Genomic DNA, 12,503 nt, shown 5'->3' on the forward strand with positions numbered 1-12,503 from the left:
CCTGCGTAGACATACCCTTCGCGTATCTGGCCCTGATCTGGCCATTGCAACGCGGATGATGTGCTTGCGCTCATGTTACTTTGAAGAAAAATAAAATAAACTTAAAAGAGGGTAGGGGCTATTTTATCTCCGCGACGTTGATTTCATCATTATTTCTTGGTGAATTAACTACAAATGTTGAAATGAAAATGAAGAAAAATTATATATTTATTGAGAATAATACCTTAACTTTATTCCTGTACAATCAGGAAGTATTTCATGAGACTTTTCTTGACTAATATTGTCTTTGAAATGATGCTTGAAAAGAGGAAATATAGACTTCGAAAAAAGATGAGAGTATTGTCATTTTTTTAAAAAGAAATCTCTGTAAAGACGCGCAAGCGTATATTGCAAGCGTATTTAAGTCAATAGATTGACGCAATCTCACTCCTTTGCCACACCTCCTGGCGGAATGGATTTTCATTGGTTGAGTGATATGAGAGAGCTATAAAAGCGCATTTCTAATTGGATATTGATTAAAAAATAGGTGTGTCTTACAGAGATAAAATGAAGATAAAATTGTTCTCAGAATACCAATTCGGAGAGATTTTAAGGGTATTTTATCTCACTGATTTTAACGGAGATAAAATATTTTATTTCATCTGAGATAAAATGGATCTCAGAATACCACCCCTGGCTACGATACCCTTCTCTGGTCAGATATGGAATGTCAGATATATATCCTATCCAAAGGTAGTAAACATTCGACCCTCTAATTTCACATTTATTTTTTATGAATTTTTGTTAAGTGCCATTTTAACACACAAGTCTATGGGGAATGTTTTACGCGCGTGAGACCTGTATGTTCATTATTTTTCTGCACGATATCACCGCGCGCAACGCCTACTATTCTCTGTAAGAGCGTTCCATACACTTCAAAAAGTCAGCTGATCGGCGGCAGCCAGAGACGAGACCCTCGTCAACAAAAGTGAAACAAGAATAGATTAGTTTCCTCTTTCTCGTTGGTAAGTAATACAGCTGCATTCTGATATGGTATATTCCCATTATGGGTTTTGGTGTACATGTAAATTCTATGTTAACTGCCATAAATGTTGCAAAATATAATTAAAAAATAAAGCCTGTTGAGTGTTGTGTGTCAGTGAAGCTGAGCGAGTTAATAAGTGTTCCTCAACCTGGTCCGCTCGCTCGCCGGCGCAGCCTCGGCGCGGTTGGCGCTTGCCTTGGCCTGATCTTGCAGTGCGTGAAAAAAAATTAATTAACCCCAATAAATAGAACGGTATAGTCTCTGAATTCTACATTGAATACATGTACATGTACTTTTATAATCTTTTAAACACAGTCATGAAGAAGAAGAAAGAAAAAAAAATGGTGCAATGTTGCCAATTTTTCAATATGAAGTTGATCAAATCATGCTTCATATAATTCACCGTCATTGACATTGGACATTGATGGATATTTTTAATATTGTAGGTTTTTAATTGCTTGAGTTCCTTTTCTATGACACAGATGCAAGGAACCAATGACCCTTCTCAAAACCAAAATTAATTCCATTGATCAAGATGTCGCAAGAAGATTATCTTATTCTTCCGCAAGACAGGAGTACCACTCGAACTGGCAGGTGAGTGTCTTTAAAAAATAAATCTTTTGAAATTTGAAAAGCATACTACAGTCTACATCTACACATAAAGATTTATGAATATCCTGGTTATTGATTCCAAATACAAGGCTCCACATTAACTTTTTTTGGTGGTGGCCCGTTCGGGCCACCAAAACCTATAAATAATTTTTTTTGGTGGCCCGATATTAAAGTTTGGTGGCCCGAAAAAAATAAAGAAAAACATTAAAAATGAATAAATGGGTATAAATGGTTTAACCACAGTAAAAAAAAATGAAAGAAAGTAATAAAACGGCAAAAAAAGTGTGAGAAAATTCCTTCCCTCTATTTGCCAAAATGTTGGAAAAATTCACATTTCATATTAATGAAATGCCTTCCCAAAGTATTTACTTTCTCAAGAGTTGTTTAAGAAGTCATTTATGAACAAGAAAGAAAGTAACTGTTTGTTTATTTTTGGCTAGAAAAGACCGGAAAAGACACAGCTTCGAAAGAAACCAAGTAACAACATTCATACAAATGCACACGTGGGACTGTGATGTACTCACCTATGTGTTTTTATGTGTATTATTTTCATTTGGAAATCGGTCTTTTTTAGTCAAAAGAGAGGTCATGATTCCTCTTTTTAATGCTTGCAAATAATCAGGATACACCAGATTTTAGCAAAAAGGTCTGTAGAAGGGCATTTCATTGGTGTAAAATGTGACTTTGACTTGGATTTTCACAGTTCTGTGGAAGATTTCTTGGCAGCAACATTTCGTATTGAAGCTCCCTGAGTCTGAATAGGCTGCTAACGCACAGCTGCTTCAAGCATGCAAAGCTCACGCCAGCCGGCCAGCGCGCGGCCGGCTGGATAAAAGCTACTTAATGCTATAGCGGTAGGCCAACTTTGTGTGTGTGTTTGTGTGTAGATCACCAAAAAGGGCGCATGACGAACTGGCTTGCAATTTGAACTGTAGAAAGTTTATAAATGCGTGCAAAATGGGGAGAAAAATTGCGCTATTCTGAAAATTATTGGTTGCCCGATTCGGGCCACCAAAACTTAATATTTTTTCAATAATGGTTGCCCGAGGTGAATTTCTGGTGGCCCCGGGCCACCGGGCCACCGCTAATGTCGAGCCTTGCCAAATATTTATTTTGCAAAATTAGTTCAGAAAAGAATGCATTATTCTTAATTCTTCAATTTACAATCAATTATGAACTTTACTTTTGACACGTGCCAGGAAGTATATTTGAAATGTACTTTAATTTAATAATTTCATCGCACATTTACCAGAACAAGATTATCTTTAATCAGTTTTATACCACTTTTCCTTATGATATCATTACTGCCCTGCCCAAAACATTTAACCAATATATATATAATAGGAGAGCACATAACCTTCAGATGCGAGGGATAGACGCATTTCAATGTGATTATGGTGACTTCATTTTTTATTGTCTGCTGAACCCTATGATATGGTTGTTACTATGGTGGCAAAGTTGCCATTATTCATACATGTTGGTCCTTTATGAAACAGTCCAAGCAAAGGCCAATATTGACCAATATTTTTTTTCACATGCCCAGGTCATTTACTTCAAAATGTGGACAGCTCTTCCTGGATAATGCCAATATATTCAAGGCATTCATTGGTACCAACTTCTTGTCGATCTCCTTTGCTCTTAGCATGAGTGGTCTGTATGTAAGTTTCTACATTTGTATGCGTTTTTAATGATGTTCATTATAACTGTCAATGTGACCAGGCACAACAAACCCCTCTAAAAAGTTACCAGTATTGAATTTCAGTTTAAGAATACGATCCATTCCTTGAATGAACTAATCGCCACTGAAAACAGGGGTAGCTCAAGCTAAACCTGGTGTTATGATAGTTGTGCTTTGTATCCTCAGGCAAAAAGTGGTTTATAAATCCAGCTTTTACATATTTGACTATTAAAAGAGGATATTCTATGCTTTAGAATGATATAGGATTCAGTTAGGTGATCCTAATTTAAGGGAAGAATGAATTCAACCTGAAGAGTGCTTTGAGAATTAAATAAGGGATTATAGTTGACCTGTCTTTTGAAGCAAAATTACCACCAACTATTGTTGTGTGAATGTTACAAAAGAAGGATTAAAAATCAATTAAGCTTTCATCAATAAGCCATCAAATTACCTCCTAGAACTGCAAGTAATAAGAATAAAGCACATCCTGTTCTTTGTTATGACAAGAATCAATGCAATGCAACAGCTCGCCCACGCTTTAATCTATCGAAGTTCAAAGTAAGGTTAATATTTTAGATTTCAGGAAGAACAAATGGCAATGTAATCTCCACAGACAAAATATGGGTAAATACAAATTAAATAGCTTTTGGGGTTTGATTAGTATTCAATTTTTTCTTTCAGTATATAAAAAAGTATGGTCTTTAAGAAAATGTAAAAAGCTGAAATTTAACCATTCTCATACCAAAACCATTTTGATAATGTAATGAAACTTTTTGTGTGGTGCCTGGTCACAATTTACTACATTGCAGCGAGGTACAATACATCTGTATGCACTCATGGTATGATCCATGGATCAGGTGGTTCCTCTATTAACTGAGATAGGGATTACAGAATTATGGGATTGCCCTATAAAACCAAGTGGTCCCTCTACAATGTATTGTGAAATTATAGTCGATGGGCTAAGTGGCAATTGTACTCAATTCATGGCCTTGCCCTGTATTGTCCTTAATGTCCTTTTTCATTTAATAGCCTTTTCTACTGTTGTGCCCTTATTTTGTCATATAGAAATATGCCTTCTCGAAAACTGACCTTTCCCTAAATGATATATAAGGCCTGACTTTATCTTTAAAAATTCTTTATGTAGCTTGGCATTGCTGGTCTGGTGCTTATTGCAACTGCTACGGTCCACTGCTGTTACCTCATTGTCAAGTGCAAGAGATATGCCATCGAAGACATTGTCAGGAAGTTCAACCTCCATCCGGAGTCTTCCCGCACACACAGGAAGCTGGTCCAGAGCATCGAGAAGTCCTTGTCCTATGGGGACATCTCGAGACTCACGCTGGGAAGATGGGGTACCTGGGTCACCAACATCAGTCTGCTCGTCACCCAGCTTGGCTTCTGCATCAACTACTTCATCTTCATCGGCAACACCATTCAGAGGATGTTCCCTGTCACGAACACCACCGTCGTACCCGCATCGACCATCCACCCTGGAACACCACTGCAATCACTTTCATATGCAGACGCACTGATGGAGAGCACGACGCAGACTGCGAACTGGACTCATGTTATGAACAATGCAGCACATTCGTCGGCCCCGCCCTATCAGCTGCTGATGCTTATACCATTCCCAATTTTCATCGTGTTTGCTCTATTGAGGAAGATCAGGCAGCTTGGTTCGAGCAGTATTATTGCTAACGGGTCTGTTCTCATCGCTTACGTCGTTGTCATGTATTACATTCTCAGGGGTGAGTTTAGCTGCAACATCAGTGTTGATGTTTGAAGGTTCCCATGGTGGTATAAACAATCATGGAATTGGTTTACTGGACACTATGTGTAAGTCCTTGAAGGACTGAAATTAAAGTGAAATGGAAAGGCAGGAAAGTGGATGTTAGGAAGTGGAGTATTTTTTCATAATGAGAGTAGTCCTTATTAAAAAGACTGAACATTTTTTTACACATAGTGTACCGTAAACTACTTAACCGTGAATATCGTTCTTCATGCATGTAATGTTTCATACATTCAAATCTTAATTGATACCATTGTGTGGTACACACATAAATGCACTTTATGAGACTCAAAAGCAGATTTTAAAAAATGTCATGTTAGTAACACTTGTTTTCTCCGATGAATTCAGAGAATTCAGATTATACAAATAAATTTGCAATCAATTTGGAAGTCCATTTTAGTTTTGTTCCTATAATTACTCACATGATATTTCACAACTGATTACTATTCTGCTTCTGGAAATAGTTCAGTTTTGTATCAATTGCCATGCTGTCAATAGATTAGATCTGTCAATTTTTTAAATTTTTATCGCAAATAATATTTCCCTGACAACAGATCCTTAAGCATAATGCTGCACTACAGTATGTGTAAGTTTATTTTCATAGATTTTGAGGTAAATTAAACTTTTGTGAACGTGAACTGGCTAAAAAATCTTCTCAATTTCTTTTCACAGATTTTTCAACTATCGTGAATTGGAACTGGCAACAATTTATTTTCTATATTTGTTTTCTTTTCACAGATTTTGAAATAAATTCAACTATTGTGAACGTGAACTGGAAACAATTTCCTGTGTTCTTTGGGCAGGTGACAGCTTCATATGAAGGCATTGGAACAGTGAGTATACCTCGTTCACACTTTCGTGCAATTGTTACGAACTCCAGGATTGGCCTTTTGTAGCTGATCACGAAAAATGCTGAAGTGTTAAATTTTTGTAGCAATAAATATGATTGCCATACATGACTGATGTGACATCCGAAACAATCTGATACAGTCACTGTGATTACTCCACAATTAATACCACGGTTTCAATTGTGATGCAAATGGTTACAATGGGAACCCGCTTTTACTGTATTGAACTGAAATGAAACTTTATTATCCTTCAAAGGAAACTTGCCTTTCACTGATGCATTACAAATGCAAATATTTACAAGACCATAGAGTCAACATGAGGTAACAGGCCTAAATCAATATGTCAGCAGAAATAATCAACATTTAACATTTTGAAAATAGGCTTAACCTGATCAACATCAACACAGAATCATCCTCACTTCATGTAACATTAGAACAATATATGTTACGTTCCATTAAGTTGTCTCCAACTCCCAACTGGCTGTTTAATGTAATAGTGACAGTTTGTTAATGAATTACATGGTATCCTAACACTGCTTTATCAAGGTCCTTATGCAAAATTACTGCTGTTCTACTATTTTTGTGTGTATTTTGTGCGAGCATCTATAGACTGCACAAAAGTTAACGTAGAGGGTAGCCATTAATTTTCTGTTTTGTCAAAGCCAAAACTAAAACTTAATTGTAAGTGTTTTATTTTCATAAATTTAACAAAAAACCAAACAAGTGCACTCCTAGTTACCAAATAAGAAAAAGAATTGTCTGATAGTCCCTTGATTTAATAGTTTGTAAGTGCTTACATGTAGATACTACATTTACCTTTAGATATGCATGTCAGTGTTTTGTATACGGCATATCAGTATCTACCTTTAAATAACCAGATTATCATTCTTGTTACAAATTTAGATTATTCCGATTGAATCGAGTATGGAGGGTAACCGTCACCTTTACCCTCTCCTCCTGCACATCAATGTTACCTTCTTCACCCTCCTCATGGCTTCCATCGGCATTATGGGATACCTCTACTACGGCAAAAACGTCGAACAGATGATCATATGGAGCCTCCCTCTCCAGGATCCGTTGACGATTGCTGTCAACGTCACCCTCATCATAGCGATCGTCTTCACCTACCCCCTTCAGGTTTTTCCCATTGTCGAGATCATGGAGCAGTTGATATTTGCACCCGGTGAGTTTGGGAGAAGAGATGCAAGTATGTGTTGTAATGTATGCAGGGAACGTTTCATGAAAGGATTTGTCAGACGTTTTATCCCACAAGTCCTGTTTTATAATAGCAGGGCCCGCTGGTAGAATAGTTTTTCGAAACTGAAGTGGCTACCCTGGGTAAATATACCTATATTATTATTATTATTTATCCGATAGTTTCCATAGGAACAATGCTTCTCAGCCAATCAAAATCAAGAAACGTTGTCAGATTTGACAACTTGTCGGACAAAAATGTTGGTGAAATGCTCTCCTGCTCACTGTTTGAATACCCATCCTACAGTGTATAGTAATTTAAATAAGTTGAATACAAAAAAAATATTAGAGAGGGTAAAAATGTGAAATACAGTATAATATCATAGATGTTTTGATGTACATGTATAACTCTCTTGAATGTAGTCTCTTCAAGAGAGTCTCTTGGGCATCTGTTGTGTCTTATTCTTTCATTACAATGTGACTCACAATAAACTGTTGTACGGTATGCGGATATTCAAAACATTTTATTTCTTTTGAATATCTTTTCCATAGCTACCTCAAATTTGGTATTTGTTCCTTGGAATACAATACTAATGCAAATTATTATTTCTCAATTTTGACAAGTTAAATCTCATTTTAAAGCTTAAGGCTTGGTCCCACTGAACTTACGGATGCAGAGACTATGTTAGGCGGAAAAGAATCTTGCCATACCTGTACGTTGGAAAACGTTATGTATCCGTTGTGTACTCTTTGCATACGTGTTTCATACGCTCTACACCCATCGAGCATCCCTCCACTATGATTTTATTGTTCGCCCTTTTTATCCATTGTCTGGAGCGGATGAAAATGGATGGAACCACCCCAAACTTTTGCTCGTTTGCTGTATCTGTTATGAATATATTTTGTGTCCGTCGGCCAGTGGGACCAGGCCTTTAGGATGTGCTTTATCAAGCTAAATAGAAATCTGAAAATTCATATAGGGTGACTTTTTGTTATTTATTTATTTATTTATTATTCATTTATTTATTTAATTGTATTTATTTATTATTTATTTATTTATTTAATTGACTTAATTCTATTTTATTTTTTTTGGGGGGTCACAAATGTGAACCTTAATATCCCTGTAAGTGATGAAGGATGAGGTTAACCATTGACTCTTGTCCACAGGGCAATGTCTAGGACCGTCCAAGCAGAGGATTATGGAGGATGGAGTGGAGGATTCTATTAACAAGTCTGATAATGACAGAGAAGACCTTAGTGAGAGCACCGATGAGAAAACCCAGCTTTTACAACCCACCCATGATGAAGAAGATAGGCAGATGATGCAGACGTTCCGCCAGTGCGTCGTCACGGTTACCATACCCGACTCCGTAAGTGTTATTGTGATTTCCTTCATTTTCACATTCATGGACCTGAAGAGTGTGAGTAAAAAGGATGAAGTAACAGGGAATGGAATGTGATGGATTCTCTCATTGCATGCATTAAAATTGTACATTACTATTTTTGTTCTATTTGTTAACTGTATTTTTAATGAGCAATTATTATAACCCCAGACCATTTGGATATCATGTTATTGGTACTTGCTCATGCCACATACATGTACCTATTGAGGTGTCACTATAGGCAGGTGGGTAATCAGGGTACTAATGGATAATTCGTTTTTACGTTCCGATCAGGAAGAAGCGAAAACGGAAATCAGCCTCGTGGTTTGGTTCTTGAAAACACAAAAACGAAATCACAACGAGAAAAACGTGTTGTGATTTCGTCTTTGTAGATCAAAAACAGAAAATTGAAATCAGAAATACTTTTGGGCTTTTTCTGATTTCTCATTCTAGATTTGTGTTTTTATATATCAAAAACAAAATCAGAACACGCTTTCCGCTCCATGATTCTGTATTCGGACAATCGCACAGCAAACATCAAAATTGCCGTTGGCTCTTTGATTTCTGATTCGCTTTTCGTTCATCAATATTAAAGAGCGCCATCTACGTCAACAAAATGTTTAAAGTGCCATGTTTCATAATTATCTTGATAGAATTCAAAGAAAACCACTGTTCTAGCATATATACTGGTAAGCTATGGGTGTCGATCTGTATTCATGGTTAGGGGCTGCTTTTTTTCTTGTGAGGGATCTTTTTTATTAAAAAAAAAAATTGATAGCTTTTATTTTATTATTCTTTTAGTTTGGGCGGAGGTCAGTGCCGTAATAAGTCTAAAGTTTTCGGGGCAAGACATGACAAAAGGGCAAAATAAATTTTAAATTAAGTGAGTGAGGGAAGCGAGCGAGCCAAAAATATATTATTAATATATGAATCAATTTGTTATGATGGATTTTGTCATGATGTTTAAAACATATACATGTATCATATCAAAATCAGTTGCAAAAATTTGATTTATCTATTTAAAAGGCTATTTTTGGCTCGGTCGCTTCCCTCGCTTACATCATTTTGAAATGAATTTAGCCCTTTATGTCATGTCTTGCCCCAAAAACTTTAGACTTATTTAGAATTATCCATTAGTACCCTGATTGTGGGTGCTATAGGAAGGTGGCCACTGACACAGGTTTGACTGTACATATATTTGATACCACTAGTGTAGTCACTTTATTTTTGAGCAGATTCTAATTCATACCCCCACCCCTACAAAAAAATGCACATTTACAACCCCAACACCAACAGAAATCACATGTACTCAGTCACTTCTGCTTTATCTCTCTATCTGTCACCCCACACTCTTTCCCCTTCCCTCTCTCCCCAGCTCCCCCCCCCTTCCCCTCACCCTCTCCCCCTCCCCCCTCTCTCTCTTCCACTTCTTTCTCTATTTCATTCTCAAATTTTCATCTCAACTTGTTATAAATCATTTGTTTGAATGGTTTTCCTTCTTTTCCCAAACACAGGTCGCAACTTGGAAGAGGAATACTTTGAGGATCCTGATTGTTATCTTTCAAGCTGGGATAGCGCTCACTCTCAAGAACAGTATTGCTTATTTTAGTGCCTTCACCGGTAAGTTGTTTTTATTTGATTTGAATTACACCCGTGCCTTTATTTTGGGGAGGTGCAATGAATACGTTATAAAACTGTACAAAAGATTGAACAGAAAGAAAGTGAGGATATGTTGAGAAAATTTTTGAGGATTTACATTGTTATTGTAGTTTTTATGACAAGTTTTGAGGGATATAAAGGAATGGGGGATCGGATTGCTTCAGGTGAATACTACATAACATACTGTATGAACATATTGAAATATATATATGTCAGTGATGCATTTTCATACTGACCAATGCTTACTTATGGGATTGAGCTTTCAGTTTTCTGAAGTTCATGTTCATTAGTTACTTAGTATGTTTAACATATGAAGCAATGAAAAATGAAAATCTAAGAAAAATGTTAAGTTAAGCAGAACTTGGTGGACTATTGCTAAACACTTCAAAGATATTTTATTGGCAGAACTCCCAGTGATGTACAGTTTAAGTTTTATTGGCTTTTCTTTTGATTTTCTGTCTCCACTGTATTCTAGATTACATTTTTTTGTTTGATTTTTTTTATTTCATTGAAAAATTCTGTGAATTCCAGGTATTTGTTTAATGTTCTCCAGAGAAAATTATAACTCTGATTAATTGGTACCAAGTGACCCTGAACTGTTGGATTGCCATATTTCTAAAACTTATTATTTATTTTGATATGCCTGATTTGGCAGGTGCCATCGGAAGTACGATCCTAGGATTCATCCTGCCCTGCACGATACACCTGGTACTGAGAGGTAAACAGCTGAACCCTCTTGTCTGGATCAAGAATATCTTCTTAATCGTGATCGGTGTGGCCGGAGGAGTAGCAGGCGTCTATGTGTCGATCGTTAGCATCATTGAACACGAGGGTTGATGTCTCTTACAGGTTGTGTCCCGCACTCTTCATTCTCTGGTCATGAAGGATAAAGGCCAAAGTAAATGGCCCATATTCAGAAGTCGGGTGTAATTTAGGCCATGGTCTCACTCTGTGCTAACAGTATGGGAGGCCAAACATGTCAAAAAAATCTTGGTAACATTGTATGTTTCTCATGTTTACTGTGCTCTTTTTTTTACTTCCTTAATGGAGATGATAACCTATCCCATTTATCCTTTCCATACAGAATGATTTGAGAGTCAAATGAGCTGATATATTTAATCTCTACTGTTATAGCATTCTGCCACAATTGGCTATCCATAGTTAAACCACAACTGTAGACACAACTTCATATGGGCCTATGAGGCCAAACTTCTATATATAAAACCTTTGATCCTAGACTGCTTATCACTCTTTGGGCTTTGTTTGAGACCTGCATCGCAATCGTGATGTTAAAGGTCAAATGTTTTTTTTATAATTCAAACATAAATACTTCAATAATTTTGGCCTTAATTCACAAAGGTTGTTTTAAATCAGTGGTTTGAAACCATTGTTTGTACACATTTCACAAATTGATTACGCTCAATCATATCATAAAAACTGCAAACATAAACACTTAAATGTTGCCCTACATGTAGTTCACTTGCTCTTGCAGCCCCTGTTTTATGGAACAAATTCCCAAATTCTCTGAAAACAATAGATTCAGTTAACAAATTCGGTGACCCGACAATTGCTCCGCCGACATCTGCTCCGCCGACAATTGCTACGCAAAATACGACAACTGCTCCGCCGACAATTGCTCCGGACAGTTGCTCCGCCGACAGTTGCTCCGTCGACACTTGCTCCGCCGATATTTGCTCCGTCGACACTTGCTCCGCCGATATTTGCTCCACCGATATTTGCTCCGCCGATATTTGCTCCGTCGACACTTGCTCCGCCGAAAATTGCTCCAACGATAATTGCTCCGCCGATAATTGCTCCGCCGACATCTGCTCCGATTATACGACAATTGCTCCGCGACAATTGCTCCGCCGATATTTGCTCCACCGACATCTGCTCCGATTATACGACAATTGCTCCGCGACAATTGCTCCGCCGATATTTGCTCCACCGACATCTGCACCGATTATACGACAATTGCTCCGCCGACATCTGCTCCGCCAAAAATTGCTCCGCCGATATCTGCTCCGCCGATATCTGCTCCGCCGACATCTGCTCCGTCAATATTTGCTCCGCCGACAACTGCTCCGCCGAAAATGGCTCCGCCCTAAATTGCTCCGATAATGCGACAATTATTTTGTACTTTCATGCGCATAACAATTGTAGCACAGGCTGAAGGCGTCAATTTACAAATTTGTATATTTTAATATATTGCAAAGTAAAATTAAACTATGCTTGCATGATATATTACATGACATACACAGGGGCCGCGGAACGGTTTTCAAAGCGGGCAACTGACCATGCTAAAAATCACAATCAT

The 12,503-nt window shown here is 37.4% G+C and overlaps 1 protein-coding gene across 1 annotated transcript; it reads left to right on the forward strand.

The window, feature by feature from the left end:
- Positions 1-909: 909 nt before the first annotated feature.
- On the forward strand, positions 910-11,740 carry LOC129272559 (proton-coupled amino acid transporter 1-like). The gene is made up of 9 exons (XM_064108058.1): positions 910-1,004; positions 1,507-1,618; positions 3,180-3,294; positions 4,459-5,062; positions 5,842-5,936; positions 6,855-7,134; positions 8,313-8,515; positions 10,042-10,147; positions 10,842-11,740. Exons 2-9 carry the CDS (start codon positions 1,560-1,562, stop codon positions 11,021-11,023), a joined length of 1,644 nt encoding a protein of 547 aa, XP_063964128.1. The 5' UTR covers positions 910-1,004; positions 1,507-1,559; the 3' UTR covers positions 11,024-11,740.
- Positions 11,741-12,503: the final 763 nt, after the last annotated feature.

The sequence above is a fragment of the Lytechinus pictus genome, chromosome 12 (assembly GCF_037042905.1).
Source record: "Lytechinus pictus isolate F3 Inbred chromosome 12, Lp3.0, whole genome shotgun sequence".
Classification (NCBI taxonomy): domain Eukaryota; kingdom Metazoa; phylum Echinodermata; class Echinoidea; order Temnopleuroida; family Toxopneustidae; genus Lytechinus; species Lytechinus pictus.